Below are 27229 nucleotides of genomic sequence, written 5' to 3'. Positions count from 1 at the left end.
AAAAGGCCCAATTCAGTAAACCTGGGATAGCGCAAAGTCCGCAACATCAGCGTGGACTGACTTTCTACGCTGACGTACACTTGCAGGATGTCAGATGATGAACAGGTTTTTTGAATACATTTTCACTTATCATCTATATAAATACAGAATCCAAGGCCACAAGCCAATCCTCAGAACTGGATGATTTTTAAGATTATGCAGTCTAATTTAAAGAAAAGGCGATAGAACAGTTAGTGGAAGAAAACAGCCATGTTATAAGCAAGTGATCAATACTCTCATCACAGGAAGCTGATGACACAATTCACAATGCTGATGACACAATTCACTTGCAGCCCCTTCATGCACTATGTGTCCTTCTGTGCTCTTTTGTGAAACAGCATAGGAAACATTTGTCAAACCAGACTGCAACAGGTATCTGCTCCTTAGATGTTCCTTAACAATTGACCAGCTCCATGGAAGCACCATGGAAGAAGTGCATTGTAACAGAACTTTTTCTATGTAATTTATTTTTGAAATTCCACAAAGAATAAAGTAGCATATGAGGAAGGAAACTGAAGCAGAAGTTATTTTCAAACTCATAAAAGAAGACGCTATTTTGTAAGGAACATCGAGTTGACCTTTGCAATGAATTCCATAAAATAGTATTTTGGCCACAAATGGAACAACATTTTTAGAAGGATTAATGTTTATCTGTCTATCTGTCTATCTATGCATGATTTTAAAAAGACTAAAGGAAGCCAGCAGCTCACTCTTGCTTATAATTGCATCTGTCAAACTTTAAAACTCCACAAGATCTGCCTCTACTGTGCTGGATGCCATTAGCATTAACATATTACCACAGAAAAAGAACCTATAGTAGACAGTGAGCTTCATAAAAGGTCTTCCAAAAGCCTTCCATCCCTCAAAAACTGTAACCCACAGCAAGAACCTGACTTTCACAAAACCCACTAAAATATATGAACTGTTCAGTATGCTCACAGAGTTGATAACAGTCAGAGTATTTTTTGATAACGATAAAATCCAGAGCTGTATTAGATGGGAGAAAGTAATGTTTTAGGGATTTTGAAACCCCGGAGAAATTTCGGAGGGGTCAATCACTGCGCTTATACGAGTTCATTGGGGTAGTTGGTTGGTTGGTTGTTTTTTGTTTGTTTGTTTCTTTGGTGGTGGTGGCTTGTTTGTTGTGGGGTCTTTTGTATGTTTGTTTGTTTTTCCTTTTGTGTGTGTGCTGTGGTTTTGTTTTGCTTGGTTGGTTTGGTTTTGTGGGGCTTTTTTTTTGTTTGTTTTGGTTTTCTTTAACATTGGTACAGGCTTCTGTCAGACTGCCTGCCCTGTGGCGTTCACACATTGCACAAGTACCATGCAGTCATTCTTGGTCCTTTCTGGCCCTACATGTAAGGCGAATGCGAGTCTTATACATAAAACGGACACTGAAGCATCTAGATACTTTGCAAATACTTTGTAATAGAGGGATTAAAAAGATGTCAAGAATAGGAATAGAATTTGTCCAGATCGTTGAGTTCTGTTCTGGCATTCTGTAGCAATTCCCAGTAAAAATGCTTTAGCTGATCCCAGTTGTAATATTGGTTCACTGGAAAGGGTGTCTGCCTATGCTCTTTGGCTGATCTGAACACGCTGCCTAAATTTGTAAAATCAACATCTTTTTCATAATTAGAAAAGATGCATGTAATTCTTTAGCCTAAGAGTATTTTTTAAATGCTTCTATATTTTCCATAATGATGCTAAGTCCAAACTGGCAGAACGGAAATTGGAGAGAAGTAGCAAAGAAATTAAAATGTACCCTACTCTGTTTCCCAGCTGCAGAAATGACCGAAGCTGTCAGAAAAGCACCTTATACAAAAGAAAGGCTGTCTAGAGAAGAGGTAAGAACATTCTCAGGAGCTCTGCAGAAGGCACTGCTTCTTATCCAAAGGAAAGACAGAAACATGTAATTGTACCCTTCCTTTAAAACCAGGTTTTAGTCCTTTCCTGTGCGTTACAGATCACACGTTATTTTACACTGGAAGCTTAGTGCTAAAATCTGAAATTTAAGGGCCAAGTCCTGCTCTTAGATACACACGCACAACTCCAATGAACTCAAAGAGAGCTGTGTTCATATGTTTAGCAATGGAATTTGGCCCTAAATATTTAAACATTTATTCAGAGGAAAAAAAGCTTCTCTGATACATTTGTATCTCATATCTAATGTACACAGATTATCACCACTGGGTACCCACATTAAGGCATAAAAAGTTTTGGGGAACCATAAACTCAGCATTCTACCTGCTCTGTGCAGTCAAATAACATCAATTTGTTTCAGAACACTGAGGAAATTAAATCCTTAGCAACCTGTGGCTGATGTTATTTATTCTGCAGTCCAGGAGTAATTTGATGCAAATTCCTGGCACTATTCCTATATTTCAAGAAATTACTGTTTTGAATGGACGAATTTTGGAAACTTTCATTATATTAATATGCAATCCAGAAAGAACTAATGTCCTCTGCTTATATTTCCTTTGCAGAGGAAAGCTCAGTATTCTGGCTAGTTCTCACTTATCTTTCATAAGGCTTAAGGCAGGAGTCCATAATAACCTAAACATGTCATGTGGAAATGGTTAAAATGAGGATCCCACCTGCTCTCCATGGCAAAATGACCTCAGTTGTATTTTTCTTAAGGATATAAAGGATTCAGAATCCGGCAAATTTTCTCCAAGCAACATAATCCTCCAATTTGTATATCTAATATAGGTAAACAATAACTATATATACATGTTATTTTCCTTGGACAAATGACAGCTAAAGGGGAGCTGAGTTCCAGGTTAAGACACCTAAATTTGGTTGTCTGCAATGTAAATGTTTACATTTAAGCTAGCTGTTTAAGCTCTCATTATATTCAGTATTGATTTAAGCCTCAATTCACTTGCCAAAAATTCTGCAGAGCCACTGTAGATGCCTTGGGCTACCTAAGAAATTGCCATAGGGCCGGCACATGTAAGTCAGGACCTACATGAAGCCCTTTACTCTTTGGAAAGGCAGATGGAGGCCAGACAACATCACCCAGACTACCTGACATAGATAACTAAACTCAGGCCTAGCAAACTCAGTCAGCGGCTCCCAGAGAGCAAATCTAACAATCAAACATAGATGTCTGCTTTTAGTTGAACCGAACTGGTCTCTTGTCTGCACTGACCATGTTGACTGTGAGGGCAAATTGGTGAAGGGTTTGGAGAGGAAGCTGTATGAGGAGCAGCTAAAGTCACTGGGTTTGTTCAGCCTGGAGAAGAGGAGTCTGTGGGGAGAGCTCATGGCGGCCACAGCTTCCTCACAAGGGGAGGACAGGCAGGTGCTGAGCTCTTCTCTTTAGAAACCAACAACAGAACCTGAAGGAATGGCAGGAAGATGTGCCAGAGGAGGTTTAGGTTGGACATGAGGAAAAGGTTCTTCACCCAGAGGGTGCTGGACACTGGAACAGGCTCCCCAGGGAGGTGTCACGGCCCCAAGCCTGACAGTGTTCAAGAAGAGACTGGACAACATCCTCAGACACATGGTGTGAATGGTGGGCTTGTCCTGTGCATGGACAGGAGTTGGACTCCATGATCCTCGTGAGTCTCTTCAAACTTGGGACATTCTGTGATTCTGTGACTGGGTTTCTATTGACTATAATTGGAACCTAAACACAGCCCATATGTAGACACCTAATTTTAGGTGACTGTACCTGAAACTGAAACCTACTCCTGATACCACAGTTGCCCAAATATATACTGTTTTTAGAGTAATCACTATACTTTTAGTTCAACCAAGGTTAAGCTGCTTTGGTTTTGCATTTTGTGCAGCACGGTGTTTTCAGTAAAATGGTGGCAGGCAGGACAGCAAGAGTAATAGGGAAGTCTGATTACACAGATGATTGATCTCTCTTGATGTCATTTTGCTTCAGCGAGTTTCTTGAGATCTGTATGGACCATGTTTAGCTAAAGCTGCTACCTGCTCCCTTGGCTCTTTCCCTTGCTTGGGAGAACTGGAGCTTTGTCTCCTCTTTACTGCTCTGATTTTTAGGTGACCAGAACATCGACGATACTGCCAGGGTGCTCTTTTCAGAGCTATATTGTTCTTGTGCACAGTCAGCTTCCTGAGAAAGATTCTGCACTAAGACTTAATTTCTGTTGTTAGAGCCTTTTAGCTGGAGCTCTCTAATCCCAGAGGTCACCCCCAAATATCTCTGGCTATAGAGGTGTAATGCAGGATGTTGCCAAAATGCTGTGACTATTGTAGGAAGTAGGTAGGACCAACAGCATGTGCAGGATTGTGAATTCATTAATAAATATAGAATCAGAATCATTTTGGTTGGAAGAGAACCTCAAGATCAAGTCCAACCATTAACCTAACTCTAGCACTAAACCATGTCCCTAAGAACCTCATCTACGTCTCTTTTAAACACCTCCAGGGATGGTGACTCCACCACTTCCCTGGGCAGCCTGTTCCAATGCTTCACAATCCTTTCTGTGAAGAATTTTTTCCTACTATCCAATCTAAACCTTCTCTGATGCAACTTGAGGCCATTTCCTCTCATCCTATCACTTGCTGCTTGGGAGAAGAGACCAACACCCTCCATGTTACAACCTCCTTTCAGGTAGTTGTAGACAGCAGTAAGGTCTCCCCTCAGCCTCTTTTTCTCCAGGCTAGACAACCCCAGTATAGAATCATGAATCATGACTAGGTTGGTCTTCTCTCTAGGTCTTGCATCAGTGCTAAGAAGGTAAATTAAGAATGATCCAGGACCAAGGAATTCTTTGCTGGTACAAACCCTGATTTTGGTTTGCTCTGGTGGTTATCTTGGTTGAGATCAAAACCTCAAGCGTTACATCAGATAATATATACGAGTATTAGCATAAATTTCCTTGCTTGTGTGTGGAAACTCCCAACCTCATTTGTGGAAGCCATGGTTTTGAACAGGCGTACACTAAACCAGCCTTACTTAAGCTATAGCCGCAGTCAGGGCAGTTGATTGGAGAGGCTGACGGTGTCACTGGCTGGAAACAGGACCCCCTTCTAGGCAAATTTTCTTTAAGTGAATTGACAGTCAGGAACAAAACTCTGCTTTTATCGTATTTTTTACTTCATTCGTATGCTGCTTACTTAAGGGCATGTGTACGGCGCTGGCGTCCAAGAGCAGTGTTAATACATGTGAAAAATGACTACTAGAGGTTGAAGCTCTTGGTCACAACTGGATTACACAACACAAACTTCTGTCTTCACAATCACAGTGCTACCTAATTCTGTTTCTCCCTGTCTTCAACTTCCAGGCACTGGAATTGCCTTGAATCCATTTTGGCACAGAATACATCATTATTTTCACATTGTGCTGGTCTACTCTCCTGCTTTTATCCATATGAGCCAGGAGTGAATAAGAGTTGGCAACTTCATACTTGACTGTTATATAGCTGAGTACACTTTAATCAGCGCCCTAATAAATAGTACGCCCAATTAATTGGGACATTTGCCAGCAAATGAATTCAGTGCCTGTAAATGATGGATAAATAGCATGCTCGCTGTTGTCTGCGAGCGTTATTTGTCGTAATTAACAGGTAGGATTTGGTGTTCGCTGGCATGTGTTTCCTCAGTAGCACTCTGCTCACTTTTGAGTAAGCTCGCTGTTCCAGTGCAGCTGCTAAAAATAAAGGACAGATTTCCCTTTCAGTACTTGCCTAAATCAATGTAGTGCTTTTGTATTTAAAAAATAATAAACGTAATCTATATATTTTTGCATATTACATTTCTAATATCGTTTTGAGCATAAAAGTGGTAATTTAATTAGCACGTTTCTGTTTTAATTAGTATACCAAACAGGATTTTGCCATGCCATGGAATAATTTATAATAAAGGGAACAATTTCTGTTGCAGCTTTCTAACGCTAACTTTTTACCAGGGGTTGCATGGTGGTTTGCTTTAAAGTGGTATTTCCTTGAGGGAGATCCACAGAAGTACAATCGATTTTCTGAAACTGCTATATGCTATGATTAACTGTATGCATGTGACACTTTCTCTTATTTGGACATCCTTTGCCAATTAATTAAATAAAATTGAACACAGCAAACCTTTCTAATCCCTGAATTCCTCACAGATTGCTTTAATGGAGACTGAAAAAAATCACTGGAAGTAAACGAATATGAAAAGGAAAAGGGTACTGGGGAAATCTCAACAAGGCAACTTAAAACCCAGGATGGCCATGGATCAGCAAAGGGTAGAAACTTTGTGTCATTAAAGAACAACATCATTTGTGGGTTATCTGAAAAGAACTGTCCATGTTGGCATTTACTTTGACTTGTTGGCGGGCGGAAAAGAAACCGCCCTGTACCACCGCATACGGCTCCTTATTAGTTGTGGTTTCTGCAGAGGCTCTGTCTCTTCTTTGGAGCATGGAGGATTTTTTTCATTACATAATCTGGATACTTTCTGTCTCTCTTTTTTTTTTTTTTAAATAGATTGATTTTTTTTTTTCTCTTGTGTGTGCAAATTCTCCTTGCACCAATGCGTCTATACTGAGGTTATTATGCCAAAAGAATGCGAGCGTCTAGAGTAACAATGGTTCATTTTCCTTTAATGACTTTGTCGACAGGATGGAGACATTTTTGTGGTGTGATGAATTCACTCGGTCTCCCGTTGTGTTTTCTCCACATGCTTTGGAAACTCTCTCTCTCTCTTTCTCCGAGAATTGTGGCCATCCACTCCAGCAAGAGCTTCATTACTTTATATTCATTGTATTTAAATGACACCCCAGTGGTACTGACCTCCTGGGATGATTGATGTAAATTATATGCTATGTAGGGGAAAATAAAATCTCTTTCTGACTTTTTATGTTCTGCAGAGAAATAAAAAGTGAAAACAAATGACAGAGAAAATCAGGCCTATGCAAAGTGAAACTTTGTAAGCTATGGTTGGAGCAGACGCCAGTTCGTAAAAGTGCTGAGACAGTTTATAATGACCTTACAATCTGCAAGGTGACCTGAAAAGGGAAAAATAATTTTGTATGTGCCCTTTTTTGGTTCTGTATAATGCATAACAAAATCTCGATAATTTTTTAAAATTCTTTTTCCTGTCTGTGAAGAATAGTAAGAATTCAGACTCAAGAAGGGATCAGCCATTGCATGTTCACCAGCAGTAATGCACAGTACTAGAAGGTACACTGTGCTCCTGTCCTCTTTCCTCACATCTTCTAGTAATTTTTTTTGGTACAGATTTAATATTCCATAGCCAGCAAGTATCTATCTTGCCTAATGACTCTACTGAGAATTATCACCTATAGAAGCGGCAATGGAGGGAATGTTCTTTCCTCAGCTCAGCTCGGCATCGGGCAGTAACTTCAATCACTTCTGAACTGGCCACCTCTCACTGTGGGCAAGAGAGTTTTGTGCAGCAATTTGTCAGAATTTGTCAGAAAATATTCCGACTGTGCTTTTTCAGGCACCTCACCAAGTCACACTGCCTTTACACAAGCTCCTGGAAATTACATGGTTCATAGTGGACATGATCAACTGTGTTATCCCAGTAATTCCCTTATTAAAATTACCATATATAATTGGCATAGTAATTTCTCTATTTTCTATGTTTTCCTGTTAGCCTGTCCTACCAACTCTGTTATATGTAAAGATATGCATGGTACATATCATAGACATGTTAGCAATATGCTGCCTTGCCTTCCTCAATTTAATGTAAGGTTTTGGCAAATCACACAATTCAGATGAAAACTTGAGTTGCCTCAAGGAAAACTGCAGCATCTTTCATAACTTGACAAAACACTTCGATTCTCATTTTTGCTGGGAAAATGGTTATCAATAACCCTGCTTTGGCTGGGGTTGCCCGGGTGTTTTAAAATGTATAGCAGGAAGGAATTGAACAGGCCATCCTCCTCGCGGCAATAACGAGACTTCGCTGGGCTTGCAAGAATCAGCAGTGTGAGGCCTCTTATTTTCTAGGATATTATCTTAGCTGCTTGGTGTTTTTCCCTGCTGCTGTCAGCACTTGGGTTGGTATTGGCTTTACTTTCATAATAGTAAGCAAGAGCAGAAGGGAGAGAGTCTGGCAGCGCTCGACAGCATCGCCCCGTCTTTCTGAATCTGATGTGAGAGGTGGGAACGGGAAACATCTAAAGTGGAGGGGACTGATAGGATATTTACACAAAGTAGTAGGAAGGATGCTACAATGTATATATACCAAGTCTCTGAGCTGTCAGTTTCTTAGGATGGATTGTAGTAGAAATAATATAGACCCTGTTCACTGTGCAGGAAGAAATTTGAATTAAAAGACGGACTGAGAAGAGCAAAGCAATATACAGACCATGACCTTGGAAGTTATCCTGCAAACCTTCAAGTAAAACCAAGATTTCTGCATATGTGGTGAAGAAAGCACTAACAGTTACTCCATTTGGTCACATTTATTAATTCCAGTTTATACCATGGTACAATTCAGCCTGTCTCCTAACAAACCTGTGCATATACTGGCAGATGAGTGGGGTGACTGAACAAAGCTGACAAAAACCTACAGTTCGGAGTAAGAAAAGGTTAAAAGAAGAACGGAAGATTAAAAGAAGAAGGGAAAAGCAGGTTAAATGCTCCAGCTTGCCTGGTTGTACCCTTTCCCATCAACCTGTTGAGCTGACAGGACACAGTGAGAGAAAAGCCACCATTTCCAGGAAAGAGGTAAAATGTAGGCCCTGCTTATAGATGGAAGGTATTTAAGCACCTTAATGCATTTACACACCCTGGTAATGTTGAAGTAGTGCAACTTGCTTTGTCACACTAAGGATCCACTGCTATTTCTGAGGGCAAAAACATACACAGAGAGCCATTTTAGGCAATGAGGGGAAGACACTGTACTATTTAACATCTTTATGGTGCTGCAGCTGCAGAGATGAGAGAAGGCTCTGGAGAGACCTTATTGTGGCCTCTCAGTACTTAAAAGGGGCCGATAAGAAAGATGGGGACAGACTTTTTAGAAGGGTGTGTTATGACAAGACAAGGGGCAATGGTTTTAAAACTAAGAGAGGAGATTCAGGTCAGACACGATGTAGAATTTTACACTGAGGGTGGTGAGACCCTGGCCCAGGTTGGCCAGAGAGGTGGTGGATGAACCATCCCTGGAGACATCCCAGGCCAGGCTGGACGGGGCTCTGAGCAACCTGATCTGGGTGAAGATGTCCCTGCTCATGGCAGGGGTGGCACTGGATGAGCTTTGGAGGTCCCTCCCAACCCAAATTATCCTGTGATTCTGTGAGTGTGTGCTGGTATATACACTGAGTCCTGAGACGTGTATTAAGTCCACACATCCCCCTGCTATGGGAGATCCTACCTCGTCCCCCAAACCCTCCCCTGGAGCATCTTATCGCCACTCTGCACAGCCGCCCGGCGCTGAGGGGGGAGGCGGCTGCTCATGGCCACCCCTCCCTCCCCTCAGCCGCCAGGCAGCACCTGCGGGAGGCGGCTCAGGGAGAGCGATCCCGGATCCTGCCTACAGGATCACATAGGAAGAGGCGGTTGACTCCACAACTTAAGACTGCCTCTATTAAGAAAGAAAGAAGGGTGATAGTAATAGGAAATTCCCTTCTGAAAGGAACAGAGGGCCCAATATGCAGAGTTGACCCTCATCTTAGAGAAGTTTGTAGTCTACCTGGAGCCCGGATCAAGGATATTGCTAGAGAGCTCCCAAGACTGGTGCACCCGACAGACTACTACCCGCTGCTGGTCTTCCAGACAGATGGGGAGGAAGCTGCTTCCCGTAGTCTGAGGGCAATGAAGAATGATTTCAAGGTCTTGGGAAGGATGGTGAAAGACTCAGGGGCTCAAGTGATCTTTTCTTCACTCCTTCCATCTTCAAGTGACGATGTGGGATGGAATAGGAAAATTCATTCTCTAAATGGTTGGCTCCAAGTGTGGTGCTACAGGCAGGGCTTTGGATTTTTTGATAATGGTTGGTTCTATAAGACACCAGTCCGGATAGTGTCACGTGGGAAAGGTTTATCTCAGAGGGGCAAAAGAATGCTGGGGCAGGAATTAGCTGGGCTCATTTGGAGAGCTTTAAACTAGGCTCGAAGGGGGATGGGGTTGTAGCTGGGCTTGTCCCAGTGGGGCAGCATTCTAGAACTGATGAGGACCAGATGGCCTCTTATGCTCCTAGGGAGAAATGGGAGTGCTCTGCTCGCTCCTTGAAATGCCTGTACACCAATGCGCGCAGCATGGGGAATAAGCAGGAGGAGTTAGAATCCTATGTTCGGCTGGGAGATTATGACCTGGTGGCAATTACAGAAACATGGTGGGACAGTTCACATGACTGGAATGTGGTCATGGATGGCTATGCCCTTTTCAGAAAAGACAGGCCAGCCAGGCGTGGTGGTGGAGTTGCTCTCTATGTGAGAGAGCAACTACAATGTACTAAATTCTGCCCAGGAGTGGATGATGAGCGAGTTGAGAGTGTATGGGTCAGGATCAAGGGGCAGGCTGGCAGGGGTGACACTGTTGTGGGCGTCTGTTACAGGCCACCAGATCAGGCTGAGGAAGTTGATGAGGCCTTCTATGGGCAGCTGAGAGTGGCCTCGCAGTCACAGGCCCTGGTTGTTGTGGGTGATTTTAACTTCCCTGATGTTTGCTGGAAGGACCATTCAGCCAGCCGGCCACAGTCCAGGAGATTCCTCCAGTGCATTGATGATAACTTCCTCATGCAGATGGTGGAGGAGCCGACTAGGAGAGGTGCACTGCTGGATCTCATCCTCACTAACAAGGAGGGTCTGGTCGAAGCAGTAAAGGTTGAGGGCTGCCTGGGTTACAGTGACCACGAGATGGTGGAGTTCAGCATCTTGTGTGGCAGGAACAGAATAGCAAGTAGAATTGCAACCCTGGACTTTAGCAGGGCTAACTTTGGCCTTTTCAAGCAATTGCTGGGGGAAATCCCATGGGCAAGACTGCTTGAAGGAAAAGGGGCCCAAGAGAGCTGGATTGCATTCAGAGATTGCTTCTTCCGCGCTCAGGATCAGAGCATCCCCACACGTAGGAAGTCAAGGAAGGGAGCCAGGAGGCCTGCGTGGTTGAATAGGAATCTATTGGGTATGTTCAAGCAGAAGAGGAGAGTTTACAGGTCATGGAAGCAGGGGCTGGCCACTTGGGAGGAATATAAGGCTGCTGTTAGAGGATGTAGGAAGGCAGCTAGGATAGCCAAGGCCTCCTTAGAATTACAGCTGGCGAGAGGGGTCAAGGACAGCAAAAAGAACTTTTTCAAATACATAGCGGATAAAACTAATACCAGAGGCAATGTAGGCCCACTGAGGAATGGGGTGGGTGCCCTGGTGGCGGAAGATACAGAGAAGGCAGAATTACTGAATGCCTTCTTTGTCTCTGTCTACTCTGCCGGAGGCTGTCCTGGGGAGCCCTGTACCCCTGAGACCCCAGATGAAGCGAGGTCAATGGAGGAGCTTGCTTTAGTTGATGAGGACTGGGTTAAGGAGCAATTAAATAGACTGGACATCCATAAATCCATGGGTCCAGATGGGATGCATCCGCGGGTGCTGAGGGAGCTGGCTGAGGTCATTGCTGGACCGCTCTCCATCATCTTTGCCAAGTCTTGGGAAACGGGAGAGGTGCCCGAGGATTGGAGGAAAGCAAATGTCACTCCAATCTTCAAAAAGGGCAAGAAGGAGGACCCGGGTAACTATAGACCGGTCAGCCTCACCTCTGTCCCTGGGAAAGTAATGGAACAACTTATCCTTGGTGCTATCTCAAGGCATATCAAGGATAAGAAGGTTATTAGGGGCAGTCAGCATGGCTTTACCAAGGGTAAGTCATGCTTGACCAACCTCATAGCCTTTTATGAGAATGTTACAAGGTGGATGGATGATGGCAGAGCCGTGGATGTGGTCTACCTTGACTTCAGTAAAGCCTTTGACACAGTCTCCCACAGCATCCTAGTTGCTAAGTTGCAGAGGTGTGGTCTAGACAATAGAGTAGTGAGGTGGGTTACAAACTGGCTTAAGGAGAGAAGTCAGAGAGTGGTAGTCAATGGTGCGAAGTCTAGTTGGAGACCAGTATCTAGTGGAGTACCTCAGGGGTCAGTACTGGGGCCAGTATTATTCAATATATTCATTAACGACTTAGACGAGGGAATAGAGTGTACTATCAGCAAGTTTGCTGATGACACTAAGCTGGGAGGAGTGGCTGACACGCCAGAAGGCTGTGCTGCCATCCAGCGAGACCTAGACAGGCTGGAGAGTTGGGCGGGGAATAACCTAATGAAATTTAACAAGGAAAAGTGTAGAGTCCTGCATCTGGGCAGGAACAACCCTAGATTCCAGTATCGGTTGGGAAATTACATATTAGAGAGCAGTGTAGGGGAAAGGGACCTGGGGATCCTGGTGGACAACAGGATGACCATGAGCCAGCACTGTGCCCTTGTGGCCAGGAAGGCCAATGGCATCCTGGGATGTATTAGAAGGGGGGTGGTTAGTAGATCAAGAGAGGTCCTCCTTCCCCTCTACTCTGCCCTGGTGAGACCCCATCTGGAATATTGTGTCCAGTTCTGGGCCCCTCAGTTCAAGAAGGACAAGGAACTGCTGGAGAGGGTCCAGCGTAGGGCAACCAAGATGATTAAGGGAGTGGAGCACCTCCCTTATGAGGAAAGGCTGAGGGAGCTGGGTCTCTTTAGTTTGGAGAAGAGGAGACTGAGGGGTGACCTTATTAATGTTTATAAATATATAAAAGATGAGTGCCATGAGGATGGAGCCAGGCTCTTCTCGTTGGCAAACAATGATAGGACAAGGGGCAATGGGATCAAGCTGGAACACAAGAGGTTCCACTTAAATTTGAGAAGAAACTTCTTCTCAGTAAGGGTGACAGAGCACTGGAACAGGCTGCCCAGGGGGGTTGTGGAGTCTCCTTCTCTGGAGACATTCAAGACCCACCTGGACATGTTCCTGTGCAACCTCACTTAGGCGTTCCTGCTCCAGCAGGGGGATTGGACTAGATGATCTTTTGAGGTCCCTTCCAATCCAGAACATACTGTGATACTGTGATACTGTCTGGCTGAGGAGAGCTGAAAGGAACCGAAAGCAGCTGGAGGGATAAGCGGGAGGAAGCGCCGAGGGGCCCCGCCCCTCGCCCTGGGAGGCCGCGGCCGCCACACAGCAGATGGAGGCGGCGACGCGCCACGGCCCGTGTGTGGCGGAACCGGTTCCTCCCCCCGCGGGCGGCGCCATGTTACCCCCCCCTCCCCAGCGTGAGCGCCTCAGCGGCCGTGGCGGAGGCGGCTGGCGTGGTGGGGCGAGCAGAGAGAAAAACGCCGTTTTTTCTCGTCCCCTTCATTTGGTGCCTCGGTCCAAGCAACGCGTGGAGGGGAAGGGACGAGGTTCAGTTGCTGCCACTCGCTTTCCCCTCCGGGATAACCGCACACGGGGTGGGGGGAGCGGGCACTACCGAGCCAGCTGCTCCTTCCTCCCTCCCTCCCTCCCTTGCTTCCTCCTTTCCCTGCACATCTCAGCCGTCTCCTCCTCCTCCTCCACACGTCCCCAGGGGTGAGCCTTTGAGTGAGTCACCAGCGAGGGCACCGCAATTAAGACAATGTGTCGCTGTTATAACTAACTTGGCGGGGGCTGCTCGTTTTGTAAGGGCCTTAAATATTAACCTGGCGGGTTCCAGTCAGCGATAACCTGTGCAGCGCTGCAGGGCGGGCGGGGGCTGCCTGTGTGTGTGGGGCTGTGTGTGTGTTGGGGGGGCATGGGACGATGCTAATTCCATCTATATCCGCGGTTTTGCGTTTTTCTAGGTGGTGCTGGCCCAGGTGTGAGCAGCAGCGTGTGGAGCGTAACCTGTGCGGGGGTATGTGGCTGGTAACCATGTAAAGAGGCTTCTCACGTAAAGCCATTTGGCTCGCTATCGAAGCCAAGGCGCTGGATGCCTTCAAACCCAGGCAGGGATGTTGCCTGGTACTTGTCTGCTAGCTCGCCCCCCAGTTCTACAGCCCCCTAACCATGGGATTTGGGGTTGATTGCGTCTGGGAGGTCACAGCAAACGGCTCCTGCCACGTTTCGCTCTTGGCAATGGTTTTCTCGTGGCCTGTGGTGTCGTTACACGTGCTGGACCCTGCCCTGTTCGTTTCGTTGTCTGGCAGCTGACCTTGAAGGCATTCCTAAAACTTTTAATTGCAGGCTTAGAATTACGTGAGTTAGGCCAGGCTTTGGCCTGCCATCTGCCTGGTACTGCTGGATATTGTTAATTTCTTACTGTTGCTCTGCTGCTGTGAAATGTCAATAGCTTGTAAGTTTCACTGGAGGAAGTGGATCTGATTTATTTTGCACAAACAAGTGTGGTGATTTATTAATAATATAATCCTGTAATATTCCTTATAGAAATTGTTAATCCATACAGAAATTACTGGTGAATGCTAAACCCATAGGAATAACACCTGATCTGGAAGAATACTCTGTGTAGTGGTTTTGCCACACACTGTGTTTTTATACATCTTATGTACAGATCAACTGCTTGTAAGTTTCTAGAAATTACACAAATGAACGCTTTGCAGTCTACGAATGCAAAGCCCAGTGTACATGCGAAATATTCATTACTGTGTGTGTGACGGAGAGGTAAGAACCTGACGTTGCGGACAACCAAGTCTGCTGTTTGGCATTAGCATTAATTATTTATTGTGAGACATTTGATTTCCTAAGTGAATCGTTTCAAGGTTTGCAGTGGTGTTGGCAATGTGCTTAATTTTTCTTTTGGAGTTTTTAATCTAATGTCATGTTCGTTCTTGGTACAGTCCTCTCTTTCCCTTTGGCTTAAGGCTGTACCCTGTACAGTGCTGACTTGGCAGGGTTTTGTGTGTCCTCCCTTTCGCCCTTTCTGCATACGTTTCTTCATTGCTGGCCAGATCCAGGTGGCATGGCAGGCAGTGTCAGTCTTTCTGACTTTGCACAGGCTCATATCTGCATGTTATTAATACAGAAATAAGATTTTATTTTAATCTTGACTCCTTTTTGTCCTGCGTATTGTTGCTGTGTACATGGGAATGCTGATGTTAAAAGTATGGTTTCCAACTGTAACAGTATTTATTCATGTCTTCCTAAAGCCCCATCTCTGTGAGTCTTGTGGAAGCGTGAAAATGTTAGGTTTCCCTTAGATAAAGAAATTCTTAGCCATGATGATTCTGAAGAAAAGCTTGAGGTCTAACCAGAATATACTAAGAAGGCCGGAGGAAAAACTCAGTGTCATGACTCTGAGGAGTAACCAAGAAATCCTTCTATGCTTTACTGGCATTTTACGTAGAATTTTCAAATTTATGAATTTGGAATCACTGCGTAAGGTTCAACAGGATTCAGTAGCCTTTAGGTTACTTGCTAAGCCTCTGAATGTCATAACCAACTGAATTAGTCTCTTGGGCTCAATTCTGAATAACATAGAATGGAGCTGTCTGAAATCTGATTAGTCAATTAGTAACTTGTCAGCATAAGCAAGCTATAATTTAGTAAGCTACGTGTGTTTTAAGAGTTACTTACATATAATAGTCTAGGGCAACGCTGAACATTGTTGGTGTTGTTATTGCTGTTCTGATGTGATGCCCTTAAGCAGCAAGACCAACTAGACAATGTCTTTCTAGGTCATTATTGCAAGGTTTTTTTTAAGGCACGAGGCTAAACCCAAGCAGCTTAATTATACCACAGAAACTAATTGAGTTGATGCTCTTGTTGCTATTGTGAAATATCCAGATGTATAGGTATACAAAGTATGCAAAGAAAAGGAAACTAGTTAGGCCTGTGTTCTCATGGAATGAGGCAGTAGTGACTGAGATATGAGTTTATCTGGAGCTGATCAGAAAACTGCATGTCAAAGGTACTGAAAATGATACTGATTAGGTCTATAATCTGTGTTTCAGATACTTGGCATTCGTAGTGCTCCTTGTAATCATTATTCATGTGAAGTAATCTTAGTGCATATGAATTTGCAAGCTAAAGCAGAATGAATTTATATTTATAAATAATCTCTGGGTTTTCTCTACCCCTGTATTTTGCATACGTTTGAAGTATTACGTTCGATTACAATCAGACATTTACAGAGTCAACTGCAAAGTTTCTAGTTCACGCAGCTTCTTAAACTGTCATAGAAGAAGTAGCAGTAATGGCAAAAAGAGGCCAAGAGCTTGTATGAAAGAGGTGATTTGAAGCACCTTGGTATTGGCCTAACTCTTGCTAGCATCTCTCAGGTAAATCATAAGAATTATCAATACAGCTCTCAAGTGCTTTTAAAAATCATGTGCTTAAATAGCAAAGAAAAAAAAGCGTATTTCCAAGTAAACAAGAATACATTTTAGCAGAAACCTATTGCACACCATCTGTGACTGTGAGATCTCTGAAAGGAGTTGGTGTCCCAAAAGCTACTGACTTGCTGTTAGATCTACTTCTTAAGAACTAATTTTCATGGTTGTAATTAATATTAAAGCCATGGCTGTAGTTCTCCTCGTGCTCTGTGTTGTGCAAATAAGCAGTAATGGAGGAAAACATTTTGTGCTCTAGAGAATTTAGACTTACGGTGGCAAGCAGTGATTTCAGAAAGAGTAAGAATTAAATAATAAGAATTGGATAAAATTCTTATAAGCTATGTGTTTCACTAGTCATTCTTAATGAGGGATTTTTTATACATACATTGATGCCCTAACTTGAGGGGAGCAATGAGGCAAAGTATGAAATTCCTGATATGCTAGAATGTTCAATTAAGGTCAAGGTGGAACTATATTATGAAATCAACTGTATTTTGAATAGTGAACCAAACACAGCTCAGGGTGATGTGAAAGGAGGAGGAGCGATGCAATCAGTGTGACAGGTTGGGAAAATAATGCCACCTTGGAAGGAGTTGAACAGGTGAAGGCAGGTGCAGGTCTAGAGAGATAAATTATACCCAGGAACATATAGATTAAAGCCAGTGGTAAGAAGGGGGTAAACTTGGTTGTTGTGCTTTACAGAGAATCCAAGTGCATTAGCAAAACCTTAAATTCTAAGTTACTTTAGCTGGAACTAAACATAGATGATGACTAACAGGTTTGCTTGGCAAATGAGCAGTTAAGCCTATTGGCAGAACTAACCTGACATCTGCACATTCATATAGAAATATTTTACTTTTCAGAAAAAGCAAAATACTGAGTAAATTACAGGTTGGGATCTGTTCATCTTTGCCTACTGGAGTATGTAAGTTCCTAATGACTTAAAGCTGGTTTTTATCACTAGACTTGCAAGCACACCTTATATTTCCTTCACTGAAAATTGTCGGTGGTTACCACAGGAAGGTCATGGTTGTGAAATTGCGTGTCTATACAATTATTAAATAATTGGTATGGAAGATTTGGAATGCTGCTAAAATAATGCATTTGGAAAAAAAAAATAATTGCTGGTCCAAATAAAGTTATGGTTACAGGAGCCAGATTCTGGAAGCTATGGGAACTTTGCTGTTAGTTACAGTTTGTCTGATATTTACAATATTTCGTTAAAGCATTTTTAGGAAGGAAGTAAAACATAATTGGTGCTTAATTTGCAGTGCCATTAAGTGCCAAATGTGACATGGAGTTCTGCAGAAAGTGCTGCAAGTTCATTTCAGATGGGGGGGAGGTGGGCGTATACATTAGATTCATTTTCCCTGCTGTCTTGGTTAAAAATCAATAAACCACTCACTGCTGGGGAAGGACAGAGCTCTGATTAGACTCCAGTTAGAAACTATGGCAAATGTTTGTAAACATCTCCAGATGTGGAGGGTACCTCTCATACAACATTATGCTGTATGTTTCTCAGTCTTAAAACAAAATAGTTACATCTGGGTATTAATATTCTTTCAGTAGTCCAGACCATTCTGTGGTCTGTTTCAGAAGAGACTTAAGTAACTGTCATGTCTAACTCATGGATGGACAAATAACAACTTAAAATATGAGGACATGTAATTTTAAGTAAAATACAGCAGTTGTTACGCAGAATAGTCAGAAGATTAGGGTTTAGTCTGTAGTTGGTTAGTGACTTTTCTTTCCCTGCAAAGTCAGCGAGAGTTCTGCTTGTTTACTGCTGTCATTTAGGGCCTTTGGTAAAACTAATGCACAAAGATACTTTATTATGAGAAGCAGAAATGGACATTTAGGATTATTTTATCTCCAGGGATGTGGAATGTGACAGTTTTAAAGATAATAAGATGCATTTTATTCTTTGGACCAACATCTATGCTCATATGTATTTGAAATTTTCTTTTACCCTTTGTTATCAGACATGCATGTTTCTTCTATAACTTCTAAATGACTGAACTGCCTTGTAACTGGAAACAGGGGGATGATGTTCAGTTGTTTTCCTCGTATTCATGTGGGCTTTCCAAGCATATTTCGTTCCAAAAAATAGTGTCATGGTCAAACTTGAGATGCTTATTTGTCTGGGTGGTGAAAGCTGGGCTGCGCATTGACAGCTATGAGATGAATATTTCTTTCTGGCATTCACTTTAAAATAAAGCCATTAGAAGCATCTGGTCTATCAGGTAATAAATGGAAGCTGCAGTAGCAGATGTAACGTGTTATGCTTGGCATGAATAGAGCATACTTTCCACTTTGTGATACTTTATTAATTAATTAAAAAAATGGGAAAAAAAAAAAGCTGAGATTGCATCCCTATCTTTGAACAATATTATTGCGTGCAGACCTGACGCAGATGTGTCACCGCCTGCACACAGATCCCTTCTGATCCTGCGTTTACTCTGTATGCTACTTGAAAGTTTGTGTCTTTGCTTTGTCTGTTTGGCTTTTAAGAGGCCAATGTTTAGGGAATACGGAAGTTATTCATCTTATTGCCTATAAGCAAAACCATTTTTTAATTGTTATACAACAAGATGATTGTTTTGGCCCTGCACGGGTTAGAGGATGATAAAGGAGTTTCATGATACATTTTTGAATTGTTGTAAAATACACGTCATCCATGTGTAGTGCTTGTATCAGACCCTTTAGCATGGTTCCAGTTCCATCCTGCTTGAACAGCTCAGGAGAACTTAAGGACTTCATACTTAGTGTTTCAATTTTCAGGTGTTCCATGCTACTGGGCGAGTGGGTAATCAGCAAAACAATACATGCTCTCCAGTATTTGTTTATGGGTTAGTGGGATTTTTTTTCTTTTTTTTAAATAATTTTAAGCATACACTTAGAAAACGAGCTTTGCATGTGTTCGACAGGGTTTATGGTTGTGTTTTTGTTCTGTAAAAGAAGTTCACTAACAAAAATCAGTTATTTCCTGTAGTTAATTAAGTTCTTACATCTCCAATCCTAGAAGACTATATCTTAGACTCTTGTCCGCCGGTGATGCCATGATGCAGTAAAATACTCAGTGGTAACAGGCTGGTTAATCTAATTACTCTGAAGTAGAGGATGTGAAAACAAAAGCATTAATTTTAATTTCGTGTTAATTCATAGTCACCTTGGCTTGTGTTTCCTTCCTGTTTTGTTTGGGCTTATATAAAGGGAAATATGTCAGTCTTTAAATTTTTGCATGGTTTCAGGTTATATGCAAAATGTATTTATGAAAGGCAAGAGAACTGATGCAGTAACCTCATTTAGATGTATGTTTGATGAATTAGGTTATAGCAGTAAATTTGACTCTAATGTGTTACTTGATGTAAAAATCTGTGCAGGGACACTGCTTTTTTCATTGTAATTCTGCACCTTTTTACTCTATAACAGAAACATCAGATAAAATCAGTGTGAAGCCACTTTTGTTTTAAACTGGCCCAATTTAAACTTACTTTTTTTTTTTTTTTTTTTTTGTGAAGTGAAAGCTGTAATAATATAGATATTTCCTCTTCCTGATTGAATTTAGATCAGCCATTGAACAGAAGTTTTGGAGGAATGTGCTGTAGTGACTGGATACACCTTAGATTCCCATGTGATATTTTGACAATGGTGTTCCTGAAAGTATTTGAGCAATATTTCAAAAGATGAAGTTGTTGACTGCATATATATACATACATTGAGACTGCTTATGTATGTCCCAAATGATATGAAATAGCTCAGAGATCTAGTGCTCTACAGTTAGGGATTAAATGTATAGCCTATATGTTAAATTCAAGTTTTAGGAGGAGTAGAATTTTAATTCTTAGATGTGTCTCAACTGGATCTTGAATAAATATTATAGATGGATTATACAGGTGGTTAATTGAATGGACAACTATCAGTGTGAGTCAGTATTGCTTGGTAATTCCAGAGTGGATATAGATATGGAGGATGGCTATAAAATGAAAGTCTGCCCTGGAATCTCACCTTGATGAGAAGGCTGGGCCTAAACTTGCTGAGAAATGACTTTGAGTTTGTTTCCCTCAACTGAAAACTCTTCTGATTCATATGGAACAAATAGTTTTCTGTTATGACTCCTAAATGTAAAAGACATTTAGATTACAGTAGATGCTTTAAAATATTTATATTAATGTTTATATATACTTTTAATGTGTATTTTTTACTATACATTTGACTGCAAAATTTTACTGATGTGAAAAGAATTTGTAAAAGCTGGACTTATTTGGATAGGAACTCATAATTACTAGTGCAAATAGCGTTAATCAGCAGTTATCTTCTTGCTAGAGTTCATGATGAAAATACGGCATGTTGAAATAATCTGTGACCTAATCTGAACATCTGAATTCGTTTTGTAGGATATGGCAAACAGCTGCATTTCAGTTCAGAGCTAAAACAAATACACCGTATTGACCCATTGAAGATTACAGTAGGCTTTTCAGTTCCATGTTAGCTGTACCTATTGAAGAAAATTGATTTGAGAGTGCTTCTGCTTTTGAATGATTCTTTTTTTAATGTCCGGAAGAAAGGAAATAGAACATACGGAGGATGGGACTTTGATGTGTAAAGAAGTTAATTATCTAAAGCATCAAACAAAAAGTGGGCTGTGGAAGTAATTATTGGAAAGGGTCTGATGAAGCCTGACAAGCTGTTGGTTTTTTATGTCAAGAAAATGCTGCGTACACCTGCTTGATTTGAAAGTTAAATCATTTGGTTGCAATAGGAAGACCAAGTTTTCGGTGAAGCGGTAGCTGATAAGCTTTCAGCTCTCAAACCTACTGATACTTATACAGCTGTATGACACTTCAAGTTTTTTTAATTAACTGTTCTTGTCCACTTGGAGGGCAGGAACCTTTAAATGTATTTACTCTAAAATAGGACACGCACGAATCATGGATGTTATGCTGTGAGGAGGCAACTGTGGAATCGTGTCCCTTATTTTTTTGGGAATTTTGGCAAAATGCTGCATAAATTAGCAGAGCAGATCTTCATGGATAAAGCAAAGTGCCTGCCCTGGATGTTTGCAGAAAAATAGCCATATGCTTTAAATGATGTAGTTAGGTTTTTTAGGAATATTGAACTTAAAAACCCCTTAAGTCTTTGTATGTTACTCAGTTTTTAAACTTGAAGGCACATATGATTGGTATGTTTCAGGGTTTTTTTTCTATAGGTGTTTTGTAGAGTATTAACTCAGGCACTCCCCCAACTACTTGCTCTAGGGTCTGGGTAAAATACAGTTTGCAGAGTATTAATTTATATTTAGGAATATTGATACCGTGGTATTGGATAGAAATATATAGCTACTAAAATAAATCATAATCATTCACAACCAAATAATACACAGTAAAATACATATAAATTTACAAATATTTGGGCTGTTCCTGGCTACCATTGCAGCAGCTTCTTCACTCCCTTCTGGATGCACATGGAGTTTTTCTGGAAATACTCTGTCACCTTCCTTTATGTTACAGATATTTTTTTTTTATATATATATATATATATATATATATATAAACCTCACTAAGTTGACCGTTAAGATTCTGATTATGGCAGGATCCTGCTAACACTTAAGCCTGGTGTGTAACTGCCCCTGTGATTAAAATCAGACTTCAGTGGGAGTAGATTTGTGATTAAAGTTACACATGTGCATAAGTGCTTGCAGGATGGGGACCTCAATTAGAATCTGCTTGAAGATGAACAGAAGCCTGTGAAAATCTGTTTGAAAGCATTAATAAAAAAGGAAATTTATCTAAATGCAGAAACTTTCTACTTTTGTTGTTCAATCCTTATGCTGTTACGCTATTAGCTTTTCAAAACACTAATCTATTTGTTACTTTTTGAAAGTATCTTGTGTTTTGTGTCTAGAGTATTGTAAGTTTTCTTAAACCAAAGCATGACATTTGTGATTGATTGCAGTGCTTTTAATGGCATTTACTGTAAATCTGGTCATGTACTTTTAGATTGGTTTTTAGAAAAGAAAGCTATTTTAACCTTAAATTTTTACACTGGAGAAAGGCAGAATCTTTTTAGAGGTCTTACAGCAAAGCAAACTATATTAACATGTGGTTTTCATTGTCGTTACTACTGGTATTACTAATAGTACAAGAAATGAGCAGCACAACTCAACTGTTACTAGTGTGCAGCAACCTAGAAGAGGAGGAAATGCAGTGCGAATATATGCTGTTTATCAGGAGACTTACACAGTGTGTGCAGTTCTCTGTTAAAATAATTCTTAAATGGAAAAATGAAACTCCCTATTCTATATTTAGAGAGTTTTTCATACTTAGATAAATTTTTCATTTGTCAGTGCTTTAGTAAATTCAGTTATTAGAAAAAATGAGATTATTTGATAGGCATTTGACCTTCCTGTTATTAAAGAGGAAAATGTAGATGTGGCAATTACTTCACAGTGTAAGAGCAGAATTGTCCTGGGTTTGGTTTGCAGGATTTTAAATGAGAAATTAGTGTAGAAAAGCCGTAAAGTATTTTGTTATAAAACCAGTATCTTTAGTCATAGAAGTATTACAGTGATGTTCAAGTCCCACTCTTGCTAACACATTTCTGATTTAAAGACTTAAGTAATACGTGTCCATAAAGTTGGTGCTTTAGAAATGAAGCTTGTGCTTTCAGTGTTCATCAAGTTTTACGTGGCTTTTTCTGAGCTTGGATTTTACTCCTCTTAGTCTCAGTGGAGTAGGGGCAGATGTGAGTTACTCGTGCTTTGGATGCTGTAGGAAAATAAGAGACTGTTTCAGGTTGCGGGATCCTGGTGCCAATGAATACCTTGTGTTCCAGAATAATAGTGGTTTTTATCTTAACGCTTATCCATTGGTGCACCTCAAGTACCTCTAAATGGGTTGATGGGATGGTACTTCAAAAAAATATCACACATTTTCAGTACTTTGCTTACAGTAAACATCTAGTCTCTCATATTTCTACAATATCTCAGGCTTCTTTTGCACGCAGAGTCTTTCCAATCAAATCTATCCCGAAAAGCTTTTCTTCCCTTTTAACTATCTAGTGTGAAACATAATATGGTCTCTTTAAAATGAAAGTATTTTAAGTGCTGTTTCTTTGTTTACTCAGATGAGCAGCACCGTGGCCAGCCCGATGTCAACGATTGCCTCTTCAAGTGGCGGAAGAAAATCGACAAGCTTTACACCTGAATTGCAAAGTATGATGTAAGTAATCAGTCACAATATCTGGTGATATCAATATTTTGTGTGCATCTTTTAGCTGGTTTCTTAGAATGTGTGTATAAGGGTGATGGGGTGAAGAAGAGCAGGTATTAGTGAAGGATCTGTTAGTATTTTACTTCTGATATGTGGGGTGAGTTGGATACATTAAGAAAACACATCCTGTATTAAAAGGAAAGTCCTGCTGAGTAAAGACATGTATTTTTAATATTACTTTAGAAGTCATTAGAGACTTGTATTTCTCAGTCCATCAAAGAAAGCCAAGCTTCTTGTTGTCATATATACTTATTTTAATAAATATTCTGTATTAACATCTTTCAGTGCTAATACAGAGAGTTTGACTGCAGAGATCATAATATTGCTGATGAAATTGAAATATGGAACAGTTGTAAATAACTGGGTTTTGAGAGACAGGAAGTAAAGGTGTTAAAAGGACAAGTTATTTGTTGCTGTAAATTAACAGTGGACTCTTAGAAGCCCAGTCCCAAGCTGTGATACGATACGACTTTGCAGTTTACAACTTCTAAAATGTTGGACGTTATTTAAACAGGTGGGTTTTGTCTATCTTAAAAATATTTGCATAATCAGAAGGATTCCTTGCCTAAGAGTCATCTTTATCTTGACTGCACTAGGCTGACTACAAGTCTTCATTTGGTGGAAAGCAACATATTCATCAAAAAGTCTGACCTGCCACTATACAGCATTTTTTTCCCCCCTTTCTATATGTACCCAAGACATGGAACAGTTGGGATGGGTGAGGGGAGGAAGTAATGAGCGTGTTTCCATGTGGATTCGTGCTCCTGATTTATCAAACCCTGTAAAGAATATTTCAACCCAGAGCTAAAAGATATCAGACCTTTAAGGCTGCAGATAGAGAGCTTGGCTCTAGTAGCTCATGTCTGATTTATATATTTTTAAAAGAATATATGACTATGAATGTTACTTATGGGGGAGAGAGGGTGCACATTTGCCATTTGCTGAGGTCAGCTGCACATGAAAGGGAGCTTTGCTTTATGAAATCTTGCAAAATTGTCTTAAAGGATTTTTCCTTCTGTTCATTTGTCAAGAGTTGAAAATGAAACAAAGAAAGCCAGTCCCAGAGTACTGAGACATTAATCTGTGGTTTCAGAAGATAGTGGTAATTATTGGCTCATTTCACTGAAGTCTTAGCTCTTGGAGGACTGTCCAAGATGATGTTGAAGATAGGATGAGGTAAAGTAGGATGAACTTAACAGGGAATTAATTTTGGGCTACTGATCTCTACTTTGGCAAGTCATTGAAAACACTCAGTATTTGAAAACTTCTTTTTACTCTTTTTTTTTTGTTGTTCTTCCTTTTTTGGATATAAGTCAGAATAATTACAGCATCTACCTTCTGACCCATAGATGGGTGATTATGATGTAATGATAGGGAAATGTTATTTATTAAAACTATGGCTGCATCCCTGTTGTCACCATGATACTATTGTTTTGGTCATTTTACTCTAGGTCAGTAATCATTGAATATCTAATAATTGGTTTGCATGTGGCCTTTAATATATTACTTTGTGTGAGTTAAAATTTTAGATCATTTTATCTGAAATGTTCCGTTCCTTTCCTTCCGCTTTCCATCACTTTAGAGCTGAAGATTAGGATAGGAAGAATGTTAAAGCTTTGTTTTTTATTTATATAATTAGAAATAGGTCTGAAGAGATGTAAATATTTTGTTTGCTTGTTGCCTTCAATTACCATAAAGAAGTGAAAAGTATTCCAAGCTTCAGCAGATAATAAATATTTACCTACATAAAAACTGCATTTGATGTAATGGAAATACTTTTGAGTATTAGGAGATATGAGATTTTATACAGATTAATGGTGGTGAGAATAATGCTGTTTTGCTTGTTCTGTCACGTGTCATAGATTTACCTTCACTGTTGTGTAAAAACTTCTGATTTAAATTGTTATATGGGCAGTAAATGTGAAGGGAATTACTTGCCTCTGTTAATTTCTGCAAAGTTCCCTGTCTGAAAGTAGAAGATGCAATTTGTTTTCAGTTAAACATACTTAAGAGACTACCAGATTGCTGTTAAGTAGAGCATGCGATGCATTCCACTGGTGTATTTTTCAGTATAATATAAATGAGATAATGAACTGTTTCCTGTGCATTGAATCTTCTGAAGTACTTTGTTACAAACCCAGGGGTTTGCACTACTGGGTTCTTTTTCAGATAGAAAAATATTAGTTCTTTCCTTCAAGAGAATTTGGTTCAGTTATTGTTCACATCTATTACAGTCATCTACACTGGAAAATATATATGTTGTTCTTGGTGGCGAAAATAAGTGTGTGTTTAAAAACCAAAAGAATAGCCATGAAGTTGGGGGTCAAACAAGCCTGTGCATCAATATGGATCAATATCTGGGGAGCCTGCATTTTATTTAATTGTGGACTTCCTGATAAAGTGTTTTGAAACTACCCTCCCTGCCAGTATACACATGATTCTGTCAGAACGGAGAAGTTATTGTTGGCCATACAAATGGAAGAAATAGACATTTTCATTTTGCTTCAAAACGGGTTCTACTTTGAAAGCTATGCAAACAGATCTGTGCTTTACAGTAATAATTTTCAGTTTTATTAAACTAGTAGGAATTGAAGAAATTCCTTGAATGTAACAAGCACAGTGAAAGTTACATTTTTATTGTTTGCTGGAAGAAAGGGAGACTTTTGAAATGATAAAGTGCCAGGGATGAAGCATGTGGAGGAAAAATGACAGCTGTTTCTTTTGGCCAGGACTGCAAAATGAAGTTGCTACTTTAAATTAACTTTTCAGGCTCTGTCAGAAGCTGACATTTTTTTATAAACTATATAATTTAGGAAGATACAGATTTCTCCCATTTTTGGCAATTCACAACAAATCCATCCTGACCTCTTAAGATCCTGGGAAACAGTGGAGCATTACAGTGCAAAAAAGGTAACAACTTTCCTAAAGAGAAGTAAATAGAGACTGACTGTGCATAGTTTGCAGTTGTGAAGTTGATTAGGATCACCAGTTTCACCTATTGTCGTTCATGTGGAGTAATGGGAAAGGTAACTTCAACTTGTCCTGCCCTTCTCAACAAAAAATGGGTGCAGCAAGAGGATGAACGTGTGAGGAATAAGTCATACAGGGACACTGGGTGCTAATGCAGAATGGCATTTGTTAGTTGGATTTTTAGAGTCATAAAGGACAGAAGGAAGGTAGAGAAACCGTGTTTTTGAATATCAAATGCTGTTACAATCCAGTAATAAGGTCTGGAAGTCTGTGCATACCAGTGCCTCGCAGTCTGAATTTACAGCACTGAAGTATTGAGTCAGGGTTTGACTCCCTGAAATGCTTAAATTTATATGTGATGTTAAGCTTGGGAATAATCCCATTTCAAGTGAGGAGGTTATTTGTATATTATGTAGGTGACAACTGTTTTTGAACCACAGAGTCAGGGAATGAACTGAATCCTTTTGTAGAATTGTGTCTTTATGATAAGCTCACAAATATTTTTCTGATTTATTTAAGAAGGCAGGGAATGTATAGGAGTCTTGAAAAGAAATAATAAAATATTGCAGAAAAGCTGCCTGAAAATGTATAAAAGTTTTTTGTAGTATACATATGTATTTTTTACTAATAAAACTGTTTTTCCATTAAGAATATTCCAAATGTTTATGTGCATTTGAAGAAATATTTGTGTTTGTTAGAAAAAA

General features: G+C 40.6%; 2 protein-coding genes across 3 annotated transcripts in view; one reads left to right on the top strand and one right to left on the bottom strand.

Annotated features, from left to right (window-relative positions):
- Positions 1-27229, bottom strand: part of RUNX2 (RUNX family transcription factor 2) — a gene marked incomplete at both ends in the record, with an annotated part of 230210 nt that overhangs the window by 173622 nt on the left and 29359 nt on the right. The window lies entirely within an intron of this gene.
- Positions 23410-27229, top strand: part of SUPT3H (SPT3 homolog, SAGA and STAGA complex component) — a gene marked incomplete at its 5' end in the record, with an annotated part of 272713 nt that continues 268893 nt past the window's right edge. For both annotated transcript variants that reach the window (XM_080341030.1, XM_080341029.1), the window contains one exon: positions 23410-23504. In XM_080341030.1, the coding sequence (XP_080197156.1) occupies positions 23410-23504 (95 nt within the window). The remainder of the gene's footprint in view (positions 23505-27229) is intronic.

This window comes from Nesoenas mayeri (assembly GCF_963082525.1).
Source record: "Nesoenas mayeri genome assembly, chromosome: 3".
Lineage (NCBI taxonomy): Eukaryota > Metazoa > Chordata > Aves > Columbiformes > Columbidae > Nesoenas > Nesoenas mayeri.
This window is presented reverse-complemented; position numbering and strand designations above follow the sequence as displayed.